We start from the raw sequence: 23,928 nt of genomic DNA, 5'->3' as shown, positions 1-23,928 counted from the left end.
ACAAAGCAGGATTGGCAACAATTAATTGCCAGTGGCTGAACTGCTGGTACTGTACATATTCCGCCTGCCACCAATTCGGAGGTTAATGGTGCAGAAAGGGTGCAGTACTTAAACCAAGCAAGACGAGCTTCTCCCTCTTTAAGTTGAGAAAGGGGAATAAATTGATGACATTTCTTTCCACTTTGGGAATTGCAAAAGGTCCACAATACCTGCTCTTGGATATAATATATGAATGTTTCCAAAAGAATGAAAAATGCATACTGACAACCCATTGCCTTTGCAGCTCTACAGGCATTTCAGGCAAGACAAGTGCAATTTATGATACAATTTCTCCCCACTTGGGATGCAGAGTTGCTTGACCTACCTTAGTGAAAACAGTACAAACTAGAAACTAGTGCTGCTAGCCAGTCATCCCTAATTAGAAGATCTGCAGTGCATACAGTTCTCTTCCTTTCCCTAGTGCATTAAGCAGAAGTTTGAACTCCAAGTTCTCTCCCAAAAGAAATGCCTACCAGTTAACTGTTCTGAATGCACAAGGCAATCTTACCACCCTTCCAGAGCTATCCATGGCCTTGAGGGTAAGAATCAAGCTCCTAAGCATGGCATATAAGGTCAAATATAATTTGTCTGGATCTGAAGACTTCACTTTGCCCCATTTTTTAGCAATGCTTGCAGTTCCCAATATGCAATGCCAAACTGTGTAAATGCTTCCGTGCAACACCACCTGCAGCAAAAGCCCATTCCCACGCCTGGGTTCATAGTTCAAGTTCAATATTCCTCCTCTCAGGTCTACCCATTCCATGTTTGACCACAAAGCTCTTGAAATCCTATTCACTAAAAGCAATTTATTGCCACTGCCCACTGCTGGTAAACAAGAAGAAAGTGAACTCTCCAGCCAATACATCCTCAGGATCTTCCTGCCAGCATATACTTGAATTCTGTAAGGCCCAAGTTTGAATTTTCAACTTCTTCCAGGAGACTGTCTGGTCTGTATTCACCATATTTCTAAGTTTACTGGTCCATTTCTAGTTTCACTAGCCATAATTATCCTGTTGTGTGCTGGAGCTATTTTCTTTGCTCCCCCTTCCCCATGCCCTTTGCAAACCATTACTCTTCTAGCTCCTTGTAAAAACCTCTTCTCCTTTGCTATCTTGCTGCACTACACTTGAGCTCTCACCATAGCTGTCATCTCCCAACTCACTCATCACTCCCCCTACTTTACTGGTGGCATTGATGTCTGGCTTTCAAAATTCCTTCTCACTCCAAGTCCTGCCTGAAGAATAAGAGGGTTAAGAGAATAGACTCTAGATAGAATCGGACTGCCTGGGTTCAAGTCTTGGTTCTACCATATATTAGCTGTGTTGCCTTAGTCATTTTCCTTAACCTTCCTTTTCCTAAGTTTCCTCATTTATGAAATAGGGATAGTAATAGTACTTCATAGGATTTGTTGTATATATTACAAGTTAATACATGTAAATGGCTCAGAATGGCACCTGGCACATAGTAAGTGCTCAGTAAACATCAGCTAGTGTTACTATCATCATCATCACCACCACCATCATCAAAGACTATCTCAGGGTCCACATAGATAACTCATTTAACATGTTCTCTGAGCTCCTTGTAGCCAATAAACTTCTCTACTCTAACCCAGCAACCCTCCTCCATAGCCACACCCTAGATCCTGTTATCACCAGAACTCCTCCACTTTCAAAATCTTAAATTTACATATCCCATACTCTGACGGCCACCTCCTGTCCTTTCAGGACTCTTGTTCACCTGTCCCTTCTACATCTGCTTCCCATCATGGAAACCTCTAAATGCCAAACTTCTCGTCTTTGTTTTTGTTTTTATTTTTGAGACAGGGTCTCATTCTATTGCCCTAGGCTAGAGTTCAGTGGCATCATCATAGCTCTGCAACCTCAAACTCCTGGGCTCAAGCGATCCTCCTGCCTCAGCCTCCCGAGTAGCTGAGACTACAGGCACACACCACCATGCTTGGCTAATTTTTCTATTTTGGGTGGAGATGGGGTCTCACTCTTGCCTAGGCTGGTCTTGAACTCCTAAGCTCAAGCGATCCTCCCACCTCGGCCTCCCAGAGTGCTAGGATCACAGGTATGAGCCACAGCACCTGGCCCCAAACTTCTCTGTCTTACCTCTGTCATCCCCCTCCTATCCTTTACCTCTTTTCATACCTTCTTACACTCTCTATCTACTCTCTTAACAACAACCTCCATTTCCACACCCCAGTTTTCTTCTATATAAACTACCTAGCAAAGTTTCTATCTTGGATGAATCAAACTATCAGCCTTTTCTTGACAGGGTTGCTGAGAGCTACTGAGAAGAATCACACAGCTGTAAAGATCAGTAACCACTGCTACAAATACGCAGTCTCCATCTTCAAGGCTGCCCAGCAATCAGCTCCTATTTCCTTACCTAGTTTGCCATCTCCTGTACTTCACAATGGCTATTTCAGACCTTTACCACTCTCCCTAAACCTCTGATTCTCCTGCCTATTACCCACCTATCCCCACCCCACCTGCCTCTGCTTCCACTCTCCACAGATGATCTATCACATTTCAGAAAAAACAGGAACAAGATTAGAACTAACATAATTTCCTTCTACCCAACCTATAAATCCACCTTGACTGCATCCCATCCAACCCTTTCTCCCTAGCACAATGGAGGAGGTATCCTGCATAAGGCTGAGCTTGTGCTCTGTGCTCAGTATTCTAACCTCCCCATCCATAAGGCAGTGGGTGGTCTCAAAGTGTGGCCCCTGGGCCAGCAGCATTGGCACTCTCTCCAGGAATTTGTTGGAAATGCAAATTATCAGGCCCTACTCGAGATCTACTAAGTCAGAAACCCTAGAGTGAGGGCCCAGCAATCTGTTTTTAACAAGGTCTCCAAGTGAGTCTGATGCCTGTTAAAGTCTGAGAACAGCTCTAAGCGATTATTTGTTGTTTATCTCCTTTCCTGTGTCTGTAACCTCCTTCTTTGGTGCAATGTTTCTGAAGAGTCTCAGGACACATACAGTTGACCCTTGAACACTCGGGTCCACTCATATGCGAATTTTCTTCCACCTCTGCCACCTGTGAGACAGCAAGACCAACCCTTTCTCTTCTTCCTCTTCAGCCTACTCAACGTGAAGACGATGAGGATGGAGACCTTGATGATGATCCACTTCCACTTAGTGAATAGTAAATACATTTTCACTTCCTTACGATTTTCTTAATAACATTTTGTTTTCTCTAGCTTACTTTATTGTAAGAATACAGCATATACTACATATAACATACAAAATACGTATAAATTGACTGTTTATGTTATCAGTAAAGCTTCTAGTCAACAGTCAGCTATTAGTAGTTAAACTCTGGGGAGAGTCAAAAGTCATAAATGAATTTTTAACTGTGCAGTGGGGGGGTCAACTGTGCATTCTTGTCCTTTTCTAGTCTATTCACCACACAGCGATTTATCTGATTATGTCATTCCCTGCTTAAAACTCTTCAATGATTTCCCCCTGATCTTAAGATAAAGGCCAATATCTTAAGAAGGCCTCAAGGCTCTCCACACTGCTCCAGCCCTTTCCTCCACCACTAGCTGTCTTTCTCTGTTTGCCCAGCAAGACCAGTCTGTCTCAATTTCTTGACCTTGCTATGCTCTAGGGCACCCAATACCCTTCGAAATTATTTCCTCTGCCTGAATTATTCTTTCCCCGTTTCTTTTCCTAACTTCTACTTCAAAAATCAGCTCAAACTTTCTTTCCTAGGGTAACCTAACCTGACACCTCAGTCCCTGTTAGCTCTCACAGCACTCTGTACTTATCCTCTTATAACCCACACCGAGCTTATAATTATTTAATTATTAGAAATGTAATTTCTGTTTTCCTTGCCAGAGTATAAGCATTATTAGGGCAGAAATCATGTTTATATTATTTACTATAATATTCTCAGTGTCCGGCTTAGTATAATACTTTGCACATAGTAAACACACAATAAATACTTGCTGACTGAGCCTTTGCATACACTGTAGCTCTGCTCAGAATGCTTTTTTACTATCTTTAACCACCCTAGTGAAATTCTCCATATCCTTCAAGAAATGTCAAACATCTCTGTCCAGTCTTACCTGCACATACACACCACCTGTCTGCTCAAGCGAATCACTTCCTCTTTGTGGTCTTACTGTATTGTGTACATAAACCTGTTAATGCAATAATTATATACTATTATAAATACCTAGCTTACTATCTCAGTCTCCACTAGACTGTAAACTCCCTGAGAGGATGGCCATGTCTTGTTCACCTTTGTAGCTCTATAGTGCTTAGGAAAGTACCTAATATTGATAGTATATTTCCATAAGTATTTATGGGCATATTAAACCTAAGATTGTTCTCTAATATTAAGCTGAAAAGTTTTTCCCGTAATATTAAATATGGGTTCCAATTCTAGCTATGCTAATCATTAGCTGCATGATCACTGGCAAGTTGTTTAACCTCTTTGGGCCTCAGTTTTCTCACCACGAAAACAGGGCTAATATTACCTACTTGGAAATATTGCTATGAAAATTAAACAAAATGACATAGTACGACAATTAGTACACGCAGTGCCTGGCATGTAGTAGCCCACTCTGGTTTCAACTCGATAGAGACAACTAGAACAAAACAAATACAAAAAAAGTCACAGCAATCAAGGCAGACTGAGCATAGAGTGAGTCATTCCTTTTAATCATTTGCCCAGGAAGATCAACAATGAAGAAACATAATAAGCAGAATAAACTCTACTGGTGGTATCTCCCTTGGCAAACACAGCTTGGTGAGAATTCACTCCAGAGAACTCTTGGCTAATGGCCACATCCGGCTCCCCAGCCCAGCAGGTCAGATCTTAATCTGCAGTACCAGGCATAGTTAATTTAAACTGGAATAGAAACTACCTCATAAAGAACATGTTTACAGGCGGGAGATGGAGGAGGAGAAGAACTTGACTGCAACCACATCAATCAACTGTTTTGCAATCTGGCAGAAAATGCTGCAGAACTGTTGGTGGAGACTAATACCCACACAACTGCACTTACCTGTAGCCAAGAACCAGCTTAGACTAGATAATGAGCAGCTTTCTGCTTCTACCAAAACAATGGTCACATCTGCATGCAGTGAACATTTCTAAAGTCAAATGACCCTTTTGCATGTGGGCAGCACCAACTAAGATGACACTAAGCAGCTTTATATTAATACATACACTCCTCAGCCTATGCACACTGCCCACAACCATAAGCTTCATTGTTCATGCATGCCAAATTTAAGAGTAGATTTAACAGTTTCTCTCCTTATTCATAACATGCTTACCTCTGCAGAGCCACTGGTAGTCAGATTAGCTAGTTCCTTGGAGCCATTCGCTTTAGAATGCTGTGTCATTACAGGTGTAACTACTTCTTCAGTGCGAATATCTCTCTTCTGAAGTTTCCTGATTAAGCTCTCCTGGTTACTGGAAGATACAGCAGGTCTGAATGGACCTCTGGGTGGGCTCTGCCTCCTCCAAGATGCCCTTCTCCAACCTAGCCCCAGAAGATGTGCTACATCCTCTTCAGGTGGAAAGCCCAAAATATCTGCAGTTTGGAACTTTTTAAAAAACACCAGCATGGAATTGGAAGAGTCTGTCCTAAAAGCTCGGCAGCTCTGGGGCCTGCTACAATCTGCTTGAATGCACATCCCTTCTAGCCACCAAAAGGCATGGCAAGCGGAGGCCTGGCAGCAGGCAGTCCAACATGACTGGAGGGAGGGGGTTCCTTCAAGAAGCCGGAGGTGAGTTTCTCCACCAGATCTCAGGCCAATTCCAAATTGTATCTTCCCCTGCTGGCACCTGCTCTCACTGGCATCTAAAAACAAAGAATGAAAACATTTTCAGATGAAATAAAAACAGAAGACTACTGCTCCATAAAGAGCCCTGAACACGAACATTTGAGGCTATTCTGAAGACAGGTTTTTAAAAGGGTGAGAAAGCTATCCAGTGAGTCGAACAGAGGAAGCAACAGAGAGTGTTTTTTAAGGGCTCAGGAAATTTTCGCTTGTAGAAGTACTGCTCCATATTCATCAATGGTTCCCCTTCTCAATAAGTTCCTGCCACACAGAACTTTTCCACAGAATTCCAATTTGTGAAACAAAAAACAACAACAATAAAAAAAAAAGAAAGAAAGAAAAGGATGTATTCTGGTGAAAGTGTACAGGGGAAGTGGGGGAGGACAGAGTCTCAACACTTGACTTCCGACTCACCTCCAAGGCATTTATTTCTCAGGGACAATGTGAGGACTCTTGGACCAGAACAGGTAGTGGGATAAGCTAGTATATTTCCCCCACGGAACTGGTAGCAACACAGACTGAGTACTCTTGACCTCATGCAGATTACAGGTACATCCTTTTTTTTTTTTTTTTTTTTTTTTGGTAGAGACGAGGTCTCACTATATTGCCCAGGCTGGTCTTGAACTCCTGGCCTCAAGAGATACTCTTGCCTCAGCCTCCCAAAAGTGCTGGGATTACAGGCATGAGCCATTGCGCCTGGCCCATGTTCTAAACAATCATTTGCTAAAGTCAGGATATCATGGCATATCATGGTATTGCATATCATGGTATCAGCCAGAGTAGTAGTTAAGATTACCAAAAAGTCTAATGATGCATGGATTCTGCTAAAAGGAACTTCCTAATGACAAGCCATGTCATGACAAGAAATAATGGAACAAAAGTACAACAGTGACCTACTGTGGGTAACCTAGATAACATGGTCCAAAATTCTGGCTAAGGTTGCTTATGGATAAACTTTGAGCTGTTGAATTAGCTCAGGCATGGCATTGATTTTCCTGAAATATTATATCACCTCTGTTTTCTTACATGAAGCAAAGTCAAAACACGTTCTAAATGAAAGTTGTTATACAAGTTCATTTTAAAGTCTTAGTTATATGGGTGTCGATAACCAGCTGTTGTCACATTTATGTAAGAACAGAACCCAGGGTGAGGCAAGAGAGATGCCTCAGGCACACAATTGAAGGAAGCACTTACTCTCAGGGTCATCTGAGTGCAGGGTTGGCTTATACAACCTTGAGAGTGAGTGCCTCTTTAAATTTTGTGCTTGGGTGCCTCACTTTCCTCACCCTAGTGCTGGTCCTGGGGTCATAATATAAAATACATATTAGAATTACATAGAGAAAACATGCAATAGAATCAAAGCATAGATGAAATGGGTAACCACATCTGCATGTACACATAACTGAAAAAGGGCTCTGACTAACTAAAGCAACAACCTAAAAATCAGCCAAAGCCAACCTGACTCCCATGAAATATTTATTAAATGTCCAACAGACTAAATGTGGACACTAATAAACTGGGAGATATAAGGAAGAGAAAGGCAGTCAGAAGCACTCTGGAAGCCAGCATTGGCACCAACCTAATACCAGATAAGGCAATTTGGAAGGCCAGAGAAAACAGAACTTACGGCCTTAAGATGAAGAAATAGCAACTATGAAAAAAATGAAGCTACCAAGAACTTCAGAAATACCCCTCATTTTCTTATCCACCTTCCTACATAGTCACCAATGGTATTAATCTTGATAACAGCTGAGTATACAGACTGTTGAAATCAAAAAACTGTTAACATCAGTAACTACTATCAGTTACCTTTATAACAGCTTTCTCTTATTCTTCTCATAACAATTCTCTCACATTCAACATAATAAAGAAGTCAACATAGATGAAAATAACTTGCACTTTTCTGTAAGACACTATTTTATTTAATTTTTTAAAATGCACTGAGACTTACACTTCTGCACTTGAAGGAGGAATTGCTATAGGACTGTCCTCCCACCATGAGCAACTAAAAAACTAGACAGAACATATAAAGCAACTGTTTTTAGACACTGGACAACAGGCAGTGCAGGACTGTGATCCCTGAGAGAAAGGAAACAAAGCAAGTCAGCCCTGTGATCCCATCTTTCTGCCAGAGGCATGCTCCCGACTGTGGCGCTGACCAGAAACAGCCAAGCAGAACAGGGCAGTTGCTGAATTGAGGAGACAGAGTTCAGGGTGGCTGTGATAGCTAGAATTTTGTTTTTTTTTTTTTTTGAGACAGAGTCTCACTTTGTTGCCTGGGCTAGAGTGAGTGCCGTGGCCTTAGCCTAGCTCACAGCAACCTCAAACTCCTGGGCTTAAGCGATCCTACTGCCTCAGCCTCCCGAGTAGCTGGGACTACAGGCATGCGCCACCATGCCCGGCTAATTTTTTTCTATATATATTTTTTTAGTTGTCCAGATAATTTTTATTTCTATTTTTAGTAGAGACGGGGTCTTGCTCAGGCTGGTCTCGAACTCCTGACCTCGAGCGATCCACCCACCTCGGCCTCCCAGAGGGCTAGGATTACAGGCGTGAGCCACCGCGCCCAGCCTAGAATTTTTGAACAAAGTACCAGAAAGAGCTACACAGAGAAAGTGCTCCAGATATCTGGATAGTGGTCACCTTCAGTTTTGGTTGGGTATGAATTTACAAAAGTATAGGTTGAAATTGCATGAGGGAAATTAGAAAATATTATGAACTGAATGAAAATGAAAATACATTATATAAACATTTGTGAGATGCTGTTAAAGCAATGTTTAGAGAGACATTTAAAATTTGAAATGCTTATTTCAAAAAAGAAGTCTAAAATCAATGACTTAGAGATACACACAGGGAAAATGCCAGGTGATGACATAGGCAGAGATTGGAGTAATACAGCTGCAAACCAAGGAAAGCCAGGGATTAATAGCAACCACCAGAAGCTAGGGAGAGGCCAGGAAGGGTTCTACTCAGAGTCTTAGAAGGAATAAACCCTTCTAACACCTTGATTTTGGATTTCTAGCCTCCAGAACTATTAGCTTACATAGGGTTCTCTCCCCTGGCTGGGAGAACAGTTTAGGAGACACATGGTCCCAAAACTACCAAGATCCCAGATCCAGAGATTACTGACATTTGGGAATGTAGCTGTGGCCTTTACCCATATTGAATGGAGACAAATAGATGCCACTCAGCAGATCCTGTACAGCAATGTGATGGTGGAAAACTAAGAGAATCTGGTGTCTGTGGGCTTCTCTCTTTCAAACCTTAAAGCAAAATACTTCTGCAGGATCTGTTCTGGGAGAGTTTCCTGATGGAAAGAGACCTGGATTGAGAGGACAGAAGCCACACACAGATGTAGCACTATAAATGCAAGGAATGTGGGAAAGTTTTCAAATATGATTCTTCCTTTATTTGCCACCAGAGAAATCATACTGGTGAGAAAACCCACAAATGCAAAGAATGTGGGGTAGACTTTACGAGCAAGCTACCTCGTTATCACCCCTTTAAACCACCATAAAATTCACATAGGCAAGCAACTTTATAGATGTATTGAATGTGGGAAATTCTTCAAGAAGCACTCAAAATTTATTAATCTTCAGAGAATTTATTCTAGAGAGAAATCCCATAAATGCAATAAATGTGAAAAAGCTTTCAAAAAACCTATCCTTTCAAGTCATCTGAGAATTCACTATAGTCAGAAACCCTACCAATGTAATGACTGTGGGAAAGCCCTGGTTGAGAAGGCAATCCTTACTCATCAGGAGAGAATACAGAGTGGAGAGAAGCCTTTTACATGTAAAGAACGTGGGAAAGCTCTCAGAGATAACTCAACTGCTGGAGCATCAGAAAAACATCCTGGTGCAAAACCACATCAGTGTAATAAATACAAAAAAGCTTTTAGGAAAAGCTCAACTCTTATTAGTCATCAAAGACTGCACACAGGAGAGAAACCCTATTACTGTAGTAAATGTGGAAAATCTTTCAGGTATAGCGTATCCTTTGCTGGACATCAGAAAACTCATAGTGGAAATTCACCCTATCATGGTAATGACTATGGGAAAACCTTTATGAAGAGCTCAGCCCTTATTGGATATCAGGAAATTCACACTGGAAGAAAACTCAAATCACTGTAAGAAATGTGGGAAAACCTTCAGGCACAACTCAGGCCTTGCTGAACATCAGAGAATCTATACCTTATGAATGTAATAAATGTAGGAAGTCTTTTCCCCACAGTTCAGTCATTAAACAATATTAAGAAAATTCATAACAAAGAAAGAATCATCAAATGTAGTTAGTGTGGTAAATCATGCACAAGTAGTTTATTTGTTCTGACCATCAAAGAAGAGATATTCAATAAATTACACATTTATCAAAAATATTCTGTGCACCTCTATCCTAGAACATTCTCACTTGTGAGGATGTGCATTGTAGTATGGTTGGTAGTACTGAAATATCTGAAGAACCTAAATGTCTGTCAATATGGAAATAGTTACTATACAATATTATGTACCATTTGAAAAGACTGAGGTAGAACTTTATGTATAGCCAAAGAAATATCCCTCCTCCATGTTACCTTGTTAAGTTAAAAAAGCAAGTTATAGAAAATCTATGCATTATGGTCTTATTTATATTTTTAACAATGAAGCTATTTTTGTATGTCCACATATATTTATTTGCATTCAAAGAGATTTGGAAAAATAAAGGACAAACTTTTACAGTTAAAACAAAAATCAATGATCTATGCTTCCATCCTGAAAGCCTGAAAAAAAAAAAAAAGAGTAAATTAAACCCCAAAATAAGTAGAGAAAGGAAATAATAAAGATAAGATTAATCAAGGAAATGAAAAACAAGCAAAAAACAATAGAGAAAAATCAATGAAACCAAAATCTTGTTCATAAGATCAAGTCAGAGCTGATAAAGTTTTAGTTGGACTGACCACAAAAAAAAAAGAGAATAGTCACAAATTACTAGCATCAAGAATGAAAGAAGGGATATCACTACAGATTCAATAAACCAGAGGCCACAAACTATGGCCCAGGGGCCAAGTGGGCTACTGCCTGGTTTTATAAACAAAGTTTTATTGGAATAGAGTCGCACTCATTTATTTAGGTATTGTCTATGGCTGCATTGCTCTACCATGGCAGAGTGAAGTAGTTGTAACAGAGATCCTTAAGGCCTATAAAGCCTAAAATATTTACTATCTTTAAGAAAAAGTTTGCCAACCTCTGGTTTAAGATAATATACCTTTGTTTGACTTACTATTTACCATTAAGTAGAGAGTAAATTTAGATGTTAACTTACAGAACACTGATAAGTTGCAAATGATTTCGATATTTTTTGAGATATAAATTATTTCTGTCCAATATAAAAGATAATCTCCAAGGTTTTGCTTTTATTGTCCTATAAGTTATTAATGTTTTGTATATAACTTGCAAATTTATTTCATTCTTTTCCTGACTGACCACATAAATTTGTTTTTTAAAAGCAGTTTTACTGTCCACTGATTTCCTGATTCATGAGTTAAATAAATCTCTGACATAAGCTCCGTTTATATTTGTGAGAGTGATGTCTAACCTTTTGCAACGGATATACTCTGAAACGCACAGAGGCTTACATTCACTTAGGCCACAAAACATAAAAGAATTACCAAATTTCAAGGAAAGAAGGAAATTTTAAAAATACATTTAGTTCAATTTCCATCTGGGGCTAAAATCCTCTTTAAAACAACTGCAAGTATTTTCCAGCTTTTGTAATTACCTTCCACAATTCAGAATTTATTTTAACAAGGCAAGCCATTCTACCTTTGTATGTTCTGCGATATTAGTTCTTCCTAGGGGAATGGTTAAGCAAATTATGGTACATCAACTTGATGGCTACCACACATATTTAAAAGGTCATTATAAAGACAATGTGGCAAGATGGAAAATTATTTACAAAGTAACACTAAGAATAAAAAGCTAAACATAAAAGTGTATACATAGTCTTGTTAACAACCAAAATATCTATAAATGGGCAAGAGACAGAACTAAACACAAAAGAATTCAACAAACATTTACTGTGCACCATGAGTTAGAAAGTATGATAGGTGCTAGGGATAAAAAAAATGAACAAGATAGATGGGTGTCTCAGGCCTCACAGAGTCTAAAGAAGGAGAAAGATAAAACAAGTAATTTCAACTCAGTGGAATAAGCACTATAATGTGAACAATATAAGGCCTATTTAGGGCACATGGAAGAGGCAATCTAATCAGGTTTGGGGAGTCAGAGTCAAATTCCCTGAAGAAATGACACCTAAGCTGGGACCTAAGAGATGAGAAGGAAATAAACCAAAGGAGGTGGGGCGGTAGAAACTAGAATACTTAAACAAAGGCCCAGAGGCTTAGAAAGAACATGGCAAGAATTAAAAGTGATTCAGTACAGTGAAGTATAGTTTCTTTCCTCTATAATTTAATCTACATCATGGCTTCAACTATTTACACTTCTATTACTCTCAAATGTGGATTCATATTTCCAGTCCAGACTGCTTCTCAGTTGCCTTTCAGTAACAATACAAAACATCATAGTTCTTTATCTGTGCGTTACATAAAACAAAAGTAAAACTACCTAAACAGAGTAGACTCTGATTGTATGGTCCTTGGGTGACCTTCCTGAACCTGATGAAGTGGCCTTCAAAGCTCTGTGTGTCATGGCATGACCTCTCTCTCCAGACTCATCTCTTGTCACTCTTCAAACCTTGATCTATGTGCTCAAGCCATACTGGCCTTCTTTCAATTTTTAAAAGAACTGTGCTCTCTCCTCCCACAGGTAACTAAAACTACAAGCATGGATGAGATTATCCAGGCAGAGAAGAGATCTTCAGGATTCATCTTCATATCCCTCCTTATTCAGCTCAGATGCTATAGTCTATCACTTCAACCTCTACAGGATTGATATTCTCCATTCCTTTACCCCAGCTGCCTGGGAAAATGGCAACGATGGATGGATATATCCTGAGAATAACTGGACAAAATATCCCAACTTCAGAGATTGATCCCACTCTAAGTGAATGATCTCCATACTCATCAGCACTGGGCCTCCTGGCCATTCTGTGAATTCCTACTTTCATTTATTTCATTTCCTGTAGTAGCCACTTCCAATCTTCTCCATTCCTTTCAAAATTCAGGCATCCTTATTTCCCACCTAGCTATTATCCTTATCTCTTTATTCATTCATCGATTTAGCAAATATTACTGAGTACCTGTTTCATGCTAAGGGCATTATTTTGATGGAGTTTTTAATTTAGATGGAGGAGACAGAAATTAAACAGACAGAAATAATAAATGTAGAACTGTAAATTAATATAAGTGCTCTGTAAAAAAGAAATCCAACCTTTATAGAATAAAGGTAGCTAAACTTGGAATTTATTATACAGATATACTAGCACTATGTGACAAGATATCAAAAACATTAACTGCATATTGTTTAAAGTAGAAAATAATTGGAAACAACTTATATATCTATCAATTGAGAGCTGGTCAAATAAATTATGGAAGATCCATGCAGCTGCTGGAATAAGGCCACTCCATACAATTCTGATATGGAATGATATCTAGGATACATTATGTAGGTGGGAGGGAAAGGTGCAGAGCAGTGTGTATAATATGCTACAATTTGTGCACGTGTGGGGGAAAGAATATAGTGCATATGTGTGTGTATATATATACACACATACATATATGCATAGAGTATACATATACATAGTGTATATGTGTGTGTATATATATATGCATAGACTATTTTTGGAAGGATATTCAAGAAATTGGCATGGTTGCATTTAGGAAGAGAAACTAGGTGGTTGGGAGACAGAACTGGGAGATTTGTTTGTTCTTTAAATACCCTTTTATATCTTCTGAATTTGTACAACGTACATGAATTATCTTTTGAAAAATAAATTTTAAAATTTTAAACGAACAAAATTGTCAATGGCTTCCCAGGGCTTTTATAATGAAGATCAAAATCCTCACCCTAAAAAGATCTTGCATGGTCTGGACCCTGCCCACCTTTCTGGCCCCATATTGCATCATGCTCTCCCTTCCTTCTCCATCTGTTCCAACCCCCCAAGCCTTCTTCCATTCCTTAAATGGACCATTCTCCCTTCCCTTACTGGGCCTTTGCACGTGTTGGCCCCTCTGCCTGGAACTCCCTTGACTCCCTTCTCCATCCTCACATGAGAGCTTAGCTCAACTATCATTTCCTCAAAAGTCTCCATTGGCTTAATGTCTTTTCCCCTGACTACACTGTAACCTCCAGGACTGTGTCTGGTTTTTGTTTGTTTTTTCTTTCATCCATGGTATCTCCAATTCTATCATAGGGCTTGGTATATTACATTGTAGGTACTCAAAAAGTCTTTTTAAATGAATGCATAAATAAATGCATGTGTGCATATGCATGAATAAAGTATTGACAGAAAGAACAAATGAAATGTCAGGAAACCAAGTGGCCAGGTACCAGGTGGGTCATACTGAAGACATCCAGGTCGATGACAGGACTTTGAAAGGAGGTGAGGCCCATATGCCACAATAAATAAGCAGAGTGAGTGATGGTTGGTAGATGAGTAATGATTAGGGATAGAAAATGGTATAAACCTCAAAAAGCAGAAGTTTTCACATGAAAGGAATATTCAAGAAGTGACAGTAATGAGTGATAAGGACATCAGCTCTACCTCCCAACTCAGAGGTACATGGGATATGGGAGAATGAATAGCCATCACCTGCAGGCTAGAGGAAAATAGTGTGTTTCTCCAAGAGAAAGCCAGTATCAGAACATTCTGTCTAATGTCTTAACCAACAAGTCTGAGTTTAGGTGGCATTTATTAACTCGATGGATTCCAGTCAGTTTAAAAGTTGGGGGGGAGATGGTTAAGTGCAAGTGAGTCAAAAAGCACAAGGTTATACAGGAGTGTCAAATCAGACTCACAAATCACAACAGTTATGGCACTTTATAGCAAGAAAAAGAAGAGGATGGAAAACCATGAGGAACTGATGACAGGATAACTATCTATTTATCCTTGGTATAAAATGGCAAAAGCTTTGAGACAATTTATGGGGCAAGTCTTACCAATGCAATTTTGAGGAAACAGATTTAGACTTAGGGAAAATAGTCGAGGAGATTTACGAGGATTGCCAGGTCAAAAGGAAGATAACAAAAAATTCTATTCCCTGATTGTTGTTAGCAGCTCTGATAAAATCCAGAACTTTGAAAAAGAAGGAGATAAAACCAGGTGGAAAAGCTGTAACACTGGTTTGTCCTGCAGAGGGCTTCTTTTGCTTCCATGGTTCCCTGAAGAATATCACCTAAGTTACATAACTATCTGGGGTATAAAAGGGAAAGGTTTCACAACCCAAGCACTGTCCGTGCTTTGTGAGGTGACCTGGAAGCCTCCGCTAGAGACTCACCCATTACTCTGGGCCAGAGTAAACATGTTCAGTGAGGGAAGGAAGAACCTGGGGAGTCATACAGAATGTCCCCAACTCTCTACTTCACTATATTTCTTGATTGTTATATTCCTAAAATTATTGCTAAAACTTTGTCATGGGTAAGATCTCTGACTCATATCTGACAATTGGATCCTTGGCCTTATCTCAAGTGAGTAGAGCCTGGGAAAGAACAGATGATCACAAATATTTATATCTTTTTTAAAAAAATTTTTGGTACATAATATTTGTACATATTTATAGGGTACATGTGATATTTTGTTACATGTACAGAATGTATAATGATCAAGTCAGGGTATTTAGGATCTCCATCACCACGAGCATTCATCATTTGTGTGTAATGAGAACAGTCAAATCCTCACTTTTAGCTATTTTGAAATGTACAGTATGTTGTTGTTAACTATAGTCACCCTATGCTACTATTGAACATTAGAAGTCATTCCTTGTATGCAACTGTATGTTTGTACTCATTTATCAACCTCTCTTCATCCCCACCCACACACACACCCACATCCTTCCCAGCCTCTGGTAACTATCATTCTACTCTCTACCTCCATGAGATCAATTTTTTTAGCTCCCATGTTACGAGTGAGAACATGTGATATTTGTCTTTCTGTGTCTGGCTTATTTCACTTAACATAATGACCTCCAGTTCCACCCATGTTGCTGCAAATGACATGATTTCATTCTTTTTTATGGCCAAATACCATTCCATTATGTAAATATATCACATTTTCTTTATCCAGTCATCTGCTGATAGACACTTTGGTTGATTCCATATCTTTGCTATTGTGAACAGTGCTACAATAAACATGGAGCTGCATGTATCCCATTAATATACTGATTTCCTTTCCTTTGGATAAATAAAACCCAGTGGTGGGACTGCTGGATCATATGGTAGTTCTATTTTTAAGTTTTTTGAGAAATCTCCATACCATTTTCCATAATGACTGTGCTAATTTACATTCCCACAACGTATGACAGTTCCCTTTTTTCCACATTCTTGCCAGTATCTGTTATCTTTTTGATAACAGCCATTCTAACTGGGGCAAGATGATATTTCATTGTGGTTTTGATTTGTATTTTTCTGATTATTAGTGATGTTCAGTATTTTTTCACATACCTGTTGACCATCTGCATGTCTTTTTTTGAGAAGTGTCTATTTAGATCCTCTGCCCACTTTTTAATGGGATTGTTTGGGATTTTTGCTGTCAAGTTGTTCAAGTTCCTTATATATTCTGGATATTAGTTCCTTGTCAGATGAATATTTTGCAAATATTCTTTCCCATTCAACAGGTTGTCTCTTTACACTGTTGATTATTTCATTTGCCGTGCAGAAAGCTTTTTAGTTTAATATAGTCTGACTTGTCTATTTTTATTTTTGTTGCCTGTTCTTTGGGGTCTTAGCCATAAAATCTTTACCTGAACCAATGTCCTGCAGTGTTTCTCCTATGTTTTCTTCTGGTGGCTTTTTAATTTTGGGTCTTACATTTAAGCCTTTAATCCATTTTGAGTTGACTTTTGTATATGGTGAGAGATAGGGTCTAGTTTCATTCTTATGCATATGGACATCCATTTTTCCCAATATCATTTATTAAAGAAGGTGTCCTTTCCCCAGTATATGTTCTTGGCACCTTTGTTGAAAATCAGTTGGCTGCAAATATGCAGTTTTATTTCTGGGTTCTTTATTCTGTTCCACTGATCTATGTGTCTGTTTTTATACCAATATCATGCTATTTTGGTGACTATAGCCTCGTAATATATTTTGAAGTAGGTAGTGACTCCAGCTTTGTTCTTTTTACTCAGGATTATTTTGGCTATTTGAGGTTGTTTGTGGTTTCATACAAATTTCAGTATTGATTTTTCTATTTCTGTGAAAAATGTCTGGGATTTTGGTAAGGATTGCATTGAATCTATAGATTGCTCTGGGTGGTATGATCATTTTAACAATATTAATTCTTCTAATCCATGAGCATGGGATATCTTTCCATTTTTGTGTGTGTCCTCTTTAATTTCTTTCATCAGTGTTTTGTAGTTTTCCTTGTAGAGGTCTTTCGCTTCCTTGGTTAAATTTATTCCTCAGTACTTTTTTTTTTTGTAGCTATGGTAAAAGGGATGCATTCTTGGTTTCTTTTTTAGCTAGCACATAATTGGTGTATAGATTTTTATATGTTGATTTTATATTCTGTAATTTCACTGAACTTGTTTATCAGATCTAAGAGGTTTCTGGTGGAGTCTTTAGGTTTTTCTAAATACAAGATCATGTCATCTGCAAAAAGGAACAATTTGACTTCCTCTTTTCCAATTTGGATGCTTTTCATTTCTTTCTCTTGTCTGATTGATTGCTCTGGCTAGAGCTTCTAGTAATATGTTGAATAGGAGTGGTGAAATTGGGCTTTCAGCTTTTCCCCATTCAGTATGATGTAGCTGTGGGCTTGTTATACATGGCCTTTATTATGTTGCAGTATGTTCCTGCTATGCCTAGTTTGTTGAGCAGTTTTATCATGAAGGGATGTTGAATTTTAGTAAATGCTTTTTCTGCATTTATTAAAATATTCATATGCTTTTTGTTCTCCATTCTGTTGATATGTTTATTGATTTGCATATGTTAAACCAACCTTGCATCCCTGGGAGAAATCCCACTTGACTGTGGCATCATCTTTTTTACATGCTGTTGGATTCGGTTTGCTAGTATTTTGTTGAGGATTTTTGCACGTACGTACAACAGGGATATTGGCCTGTAGTTTTGGGGGTGTGTGCGTATGTGTGTGTGTGTTCTTGTCTAGTTTTAGTATCAGGGTAATACCAGCTTTATAGAATGAATTAGGAAGAATTCCATCCTCTTCCATTTTTTTGGAATGGTTTGAGGAGAATTGGTATTAGTTCCTCTTTATAAATTTGGTAGAATTTGGCAGTAAAGCCATCAGATCCTGGGCTTTTCTTTTGTGGGAGACTTTTTATCATTGATTCAATCTTATTATTTGTTATTGGTCTGTTCAAGTTTTCTATTTTTTCCTGGTTCAATCTTGGTAGGTTTTATGTGTCCAGGAATTTATCCATTTCTTCTAGATTTTCCAGTTTGTTAGTGTATAATTGCTCATAGTAGGTTCTGATGATATTTGCATTTCTGTGGTATTAGTTGTAATGTCTCCTTTTTTGTTTCTGGTTGTGTTTATTTGGGTCTTCCCTCTTTTTATCTTGGTTAGTCTAGTTAGCGGTTTATCGATTTTATCTTTCAAAACACCAACTTTTCATTTTCTCAATGCTTTCCATTGTTTTTTAGTCTCCATTTCATTTAGTTTTGCTCTGATTTTTATAATTTCTTTCATTCTACTAATTTTGAGTTTGGTTTGTTCTTGCTTTTCTAGTTCCTTGAGGTGTATTGTTAGTTTGTTTTTTTTTAATCTTTCTACTTTTTTGATGTAGGCATTCATTGTTATAAACTCTCTCTTAGCACTGCTTTTACTGTATCCCATAGGTTTTGGTATATTGCACTTCCATTTTAATTTGTTTCAAGGAATTTTTTTATTTCCTTCTTAATTTCTTTGATGATCCAATGGTCATTCAGGAGCATATTGTTTAATTTCCATGTATTTGCATAGTTTCCAAAGTTCCTCTTGTTATTGATTTAATTCTTAAATCCATTGTGGTCTGAGAAGATACTTGATATGATTTTGATTTTTTAAAATTTGTTGAGACTTGTTTTGTGGCCTAATATATGGTCTACCTTGTGGAATGTTCCACGTGCTGATAAGAAGAATATGTATTCTGCAGCTGTTGGATGAAATGTTCTGTAAATATCTGTTAGGTCCATTGGGTCTAAGGTGCAGTTTAAATCCAATATTTCTTTGTTGGTTTTATGTTTAGATGATCTGTCTATTGCTGAAAGTAGGGTGTTAAAGTCCCCAATTATTACTGCATTGGAGTCTATCTCTCCCTTTAGATCTAATAATATTTTATTTATATATCAGGGCATTCTGGTATTGGGTACCTATATATTTAGAACTGTTATATTCCCTTGCTGAATTGATCCCTTTATCATTATACAATGACCTTCTTTGCCTCTTTTTACTGTTTTTGACTTAAACTCAGTTTTATCTGCTAAAAATATAGCTACTCTCCCCACTTTGGTTTCTGTTTGCATGAAATATTTTTTTTCCATCCCTTTCCTTTTAGTCTCTATGTGTCTTCACAGGTGAGTTTCTTGTGGGCAGCATATAGTTAGGTCATGTTTTCTTATCCATTCAGCCAGTCTATGTCTTTTAAGTGGAAAATTTAATACATTTACATTCAAGGTTACTAATGATATGTGAGAACTTGTTCCTGTCATTTTGTTAACTGTCTTCTGATTGTTTTGTATATCCTTTGTTCCTTTATTTCTCCCTTATCTTTAAGGTTTGGTGGTTTTCTGTAGTGGTAACATTTGAGTCCTTTTTCTTCCTTATTTGTGTGTTTGCTCTACTAGTTAGTTTTATACTTTCATGTGTTTTCAGGATGGCAGGTATCATTCTTTCTTTTCCAGGTACAGGAGTTCCTTAAGCATTTCTTACAGGGCCAGGCTAGTGGTGATGAATTCCCTCAGTGTTTGCTTGTCTGGGAAAGTCTTTATTTCTCCTTCATTTATGAAGGATACCTTTGCTGTGTATCGTATTCTTACCTAGCAGTTTTGTTTTTTCATTGAGCACTTTGAACATATTGCAGTCTCTCCTGGCCTGTAAGCTTTCTGCTGGGAAATCTATTTGTCTGAAGGGGGTTCCCTTATATGTAACTATATGGTTTTCTCTTGCTGTTTTTAGAAATCTCTCTTTTGTCTTTGACTTTTAACAGTTTGACTATAATGTGCCAGCGAGAAGACCTTTTGTTGTTTTCGTTTTTTTGAGACAGAGTCTCACTCCGTTGCCCGGGATAGAGTGCTGTGGCGTCAGCCTAGCTCACAGCAACCTCAAACCCCTGGGCTCAAGTGATTCTCCTGCATCAGCCTCCCGAGTAGCTGGGACTGTAGGCATTCATCACAACATCTGGCTAATTTTTTGTTTCTATTTTTAGTTGGCCAGCTAATTTTTTCTATTTTGAGTAGAGACGGGGTCTCACTCTTGCTCAGGCTGGTCTCAAACTCCTGATCTCAAGCAATCCTCCCACCTCAGCCTCCCAGAGTGTTAGGATTATAGGCCTGAGCCACCATGCCCGGCCAGGAGAAGACCTTTTTGGATTATATCTATTTGGGAGACTCTGAGCTTTCTGTGTCTGGATGCCTAAATTTATTGCTAGACTTGGGAAGTTTTCAGCTATTATGTCATTAAATAGGCTTTATATGCCATTAAATTTCTCTTCACCTTCTGGGACACCCAAAATTTGGATATTTGGTTGCTTTATGGTGTCCCATATGTCACATAAGCTTTCTTCATTTTTTTTTAATTCTTTTTTTTTTTTTTTTGGTTTGACTGGGTTAGTTCAAAAGATCTGCCTTCAAGTTCTGAAATGAAATTCTTCTCCTTGATCTAGTCTATTACTGAAGCTCTCAATTGTATTTTTTTTTTTTTTTTTGAGACAGAGTCTCGCTTTGTTGCCTGAGCTAGAGTGAGTGCCGTGGCGTCAGCCTAGCTCACAGCAACCTCAAACTCCTGGGCTTCAGCGATCCTACTGCCTCAGCCTCCCGGGTAGCTGGGACTACAGGCATGTGCCACCATGCCAGGCTAATTTTTTTCTAAATATATTTTAGTTGGCCAGATAATTTCTGTCTATTTTTTTAGTAGAGACGGGGTCTCGTTCTTGCTCAGGCTGGTCTCGAACTCCTGACATTGAGCGATCCACCCGCCTCGGCTCCCAGAGTGCTAGGATTACAGGTCAATTGTATTTTTTTCTTTCATTGAATTCTTTAGTTTCAGGCTTTCTGTATGGTTCTTTTTTTATATTTATTTATCTCTTTGATGAATTGTTCATTATATCCTATATTGTTCTTCTGAATTCCTCGTATTGTTTATCTGTGTCCTCTTGTATCTCACTGAGCTTTTTTAATATTATTATTATGAATTCTTTTTCAGGGAATTCATAAATTTGTTTTTCATTGGAGTCTATCACTGGAGGATTATTATATTCCTTTGGAGGTGTCATATTTCCTTGCTTTGTCATGTTTTTTGTGTCCATTTGTTGATAACCGCACATCAGGTATAACAGTCACTTCTAATTTTTTGGATTGGCTTTCATGGGGAAAGACTTTTTCCTGTAGATGTATTTACGGTGTTGGCTGGGTAGGGCACTTTAGCTTTGATTCTGGGTGTGTGCAGTAGTGTAGTCTTTGAATGATTTCCTCAGCTGTAACCACTGTCAGTGTCTGTGATTTCCTCAGTGGCTTAGTGGTTTCCTATGGCTGTTGATGGAGGCTGTGGTGAGGTTTTGCTAGAGATGGGACACCAGGTGTTTTCGGGCCCTAGTGGCGGCAGCAGCAGTGAGCTGAGTGTGCTTGTCCTCAGGCCCAAGGTGGAGTACACAGGCACCAGTGTTAGTTAGTCCAGGCAGGCCAATTCATGGGCCTTCAGGTGGCTTGCTCAGGTACTAGTAGTGGCAGCAGTGGGCCAGGCAGATGGATGAATCCTTGGGCCCCTAAGCAGCATGTGTGATGTCAGCAATTGTAGTAGCAGTGGTAGGACAACCCTCAGGCTTCCAGATGACACTGGCTAGTGTTAATGATGGCTTCAAAAGGCTGGGCAGGCCAGTCTTTAGGCCCCCAGGCAGTGCCCAGACGCCAGAGGTGATGGATGGGGCAGGCATCTATATGGCATGTCTGAGCACTGGCTTCAGGTTTTCTGGGCCTGTTGTTGGGGCCCCTGGTGGCCAATGGGGCAGTGTGATCCCTAGGCCCCCAGGCAGTGTGCTAGGGCACTGAGGGGCTGGTGCCAGGTAGGGTAGGCCTGTCCTCAGGTCCCCCCAATGGTACACATGAACATAAGCTGTGGTGGGCAGGGCAGTGTGCCCCAGGCCTCCAGACATGTAGTAGGGTGCCAGTGATAACAGGCATTCTGGGGCAGTTATTAGGCCCCCTGGTGGTGTGTGTGCATGCCTGGGGTGACCAATAGGGGTGGGACAATCCCCAGGCCCCAGGCAGCATGCTCAGGCACTGGGGGATGGTGGTAGGAGGTACAGTGCTAGGCCCCCTGGTGGTGTGCATGGGTTCAGGCTGTGGTGAGCAGGGCAGGATGATCCTCAGGTCCCAGGTAGTGTGCTTGGGTAGCAGTGGCAGCAGCAGTGGGCAGGGAAAACCTATCCTCAGGGCATGTGCAAGTGCACTATGGCCCTGCTCCTGAGGGGTGCAGAGCTGCTGTCTGTGGTAGCTGCCCCAGGCAGGGAAGTTTCAGACTCCAGGGAGTGAGTGGCACTGTGCTCCAGCTTCCTGGGACTTGGAGTGTGTGTAGGACCCAGTGTGAGCTCCCTCTCTGGAGCAATGCTGTTGCTCGGACTCCAGGGAGGTCCCTATGCCAGGGACTCTCCCATGGCTAGGAGTGCAGGAGTCTACCGTAAGCATGTGGACTGCCATGGATCTCTCACTTACCCCTTCCCCGCATTGAGGAACCTCTCACAGGTCCTGACTGATTCTGGCTGGGCTGTCCACCTCACTTCCCTCTCCTTCAGTGTCTCGGGTGTTTCCTGTCACTTTTTGCTGAATTCCAGCATTCTCTCTTACATGTTTTATTTGAATTGTGACTATCTACTTGCTATTAATATTTTGGTTCTTTGTGGAGGAGTCTAGTGTCCTGTGCCTTGAGTCAGTCATCTTGAAAGATCTGAGCTCTTCTATCTTTGACAGTGACTAGGAGTAAAAGAAATGTGAGGCCTGGGGGAGGTTAGCTGGCCATAGCGTTGCTAAAAAAATTAATCCCAGTGGTTTCCAATGAGGGGAGAGGTACTCTGATCTCTTAGTTCACATGTTTAATTAGTGAGATTTTGACTGAGTTTTTAAAATTAAATGCTATTTAATGTTGCATTATGTGTTTAATAACAAAAATACAGAAAGAAAAGCAGTGCTTTTTTTTCTTCCATTCACTGGATCACAGTTCTTCCTCATAGATGGTTAAAAGATGATTAACCATGTTAAGTGGTTAAAATACATGGGTTCTAGTTTCAGCTCTAGGTCTATCATTTACTAGAAATTTAACCTTTGAAGAATAATTTAACCTCTCTAAGATTTAACTTTCATTGTTTTCACTGTTTTTCCTCTTGAGAAAAAGAGTTCATGAAAGGAGGAAGCAGGAAAGCATTGGTAGAGTCAATATTGGATTCCAGAAGTAACTGGGATAAAAGGTAAGATGAAAATAAACTCCAATTTTAGATCAGTTCTTCTCCCTGCCCACGCCGACATACCCTGGCTCTGATCCCAGGGCCCAAGCAAAAGCAATATTAAATCCTTACAAAAAAGGTATACAGTTGGTAGAAACGTAGACTGAAAACCCTTTGGGAAAGTCTGGAACTCGCTGTTGGTAGGAGCATGTAGAAAGCATACCCAGGGTGAGAACAGTGGAGCAAAGCCAATCCCTCTCTTTCTAAAACTACAGCAAAAAGCAGAAAAGGCAGGGCTCCCATATGTATTACCTGGAGAATCACCAAAACAGGAGGC

The 23,928-nt window shown here is 39.6% G+C and overlaps 1 protein-coding gene across 3 annotated transcripts in view; it reads right to left on the bottom strand.

The window, feature by feature from the left end:
* The window catches only part of KIAA0319L (KIAA0319 like), a 95,636-nt gene that overhangs the window by 50,180 nt on the left and 21,528 nt on the right, over positions 1 to 23,928 (bottom strand). For all 3 annotated transcript variants that reach the window (XM_045548288.1, XM_045548289.1, XM_045548291.1), the window contains exon 3: positions 5,339 to 5,868. In XM_045548288.1, the coding sequence (XP_045404244.1) occupies positions 5,339 to 5,868 (530 nt within the window). The remainder of the gene's footprint in view (positions 1 to 5,338; positions 5,869 to 23,928) is intronic.

The sequence above is a fragment of the Lemur catta genome, chromosome 3, assembly GCF_020740605.2.
Source record: "Lemur catta isolate mLemCat1 chromosome 3, mLemCat1.pri, whole genome shotgun sequence".
NCBI classification, from domain to species: domain Eukaryota; kingdom Metazoa; phylum Chordata; class Mammalia; order Primates; family Lemuridae; genus Lemur; species Lemur catta.
This window is presented reverse-complemented; position numbering and strand designations above follow the sequence as displayed.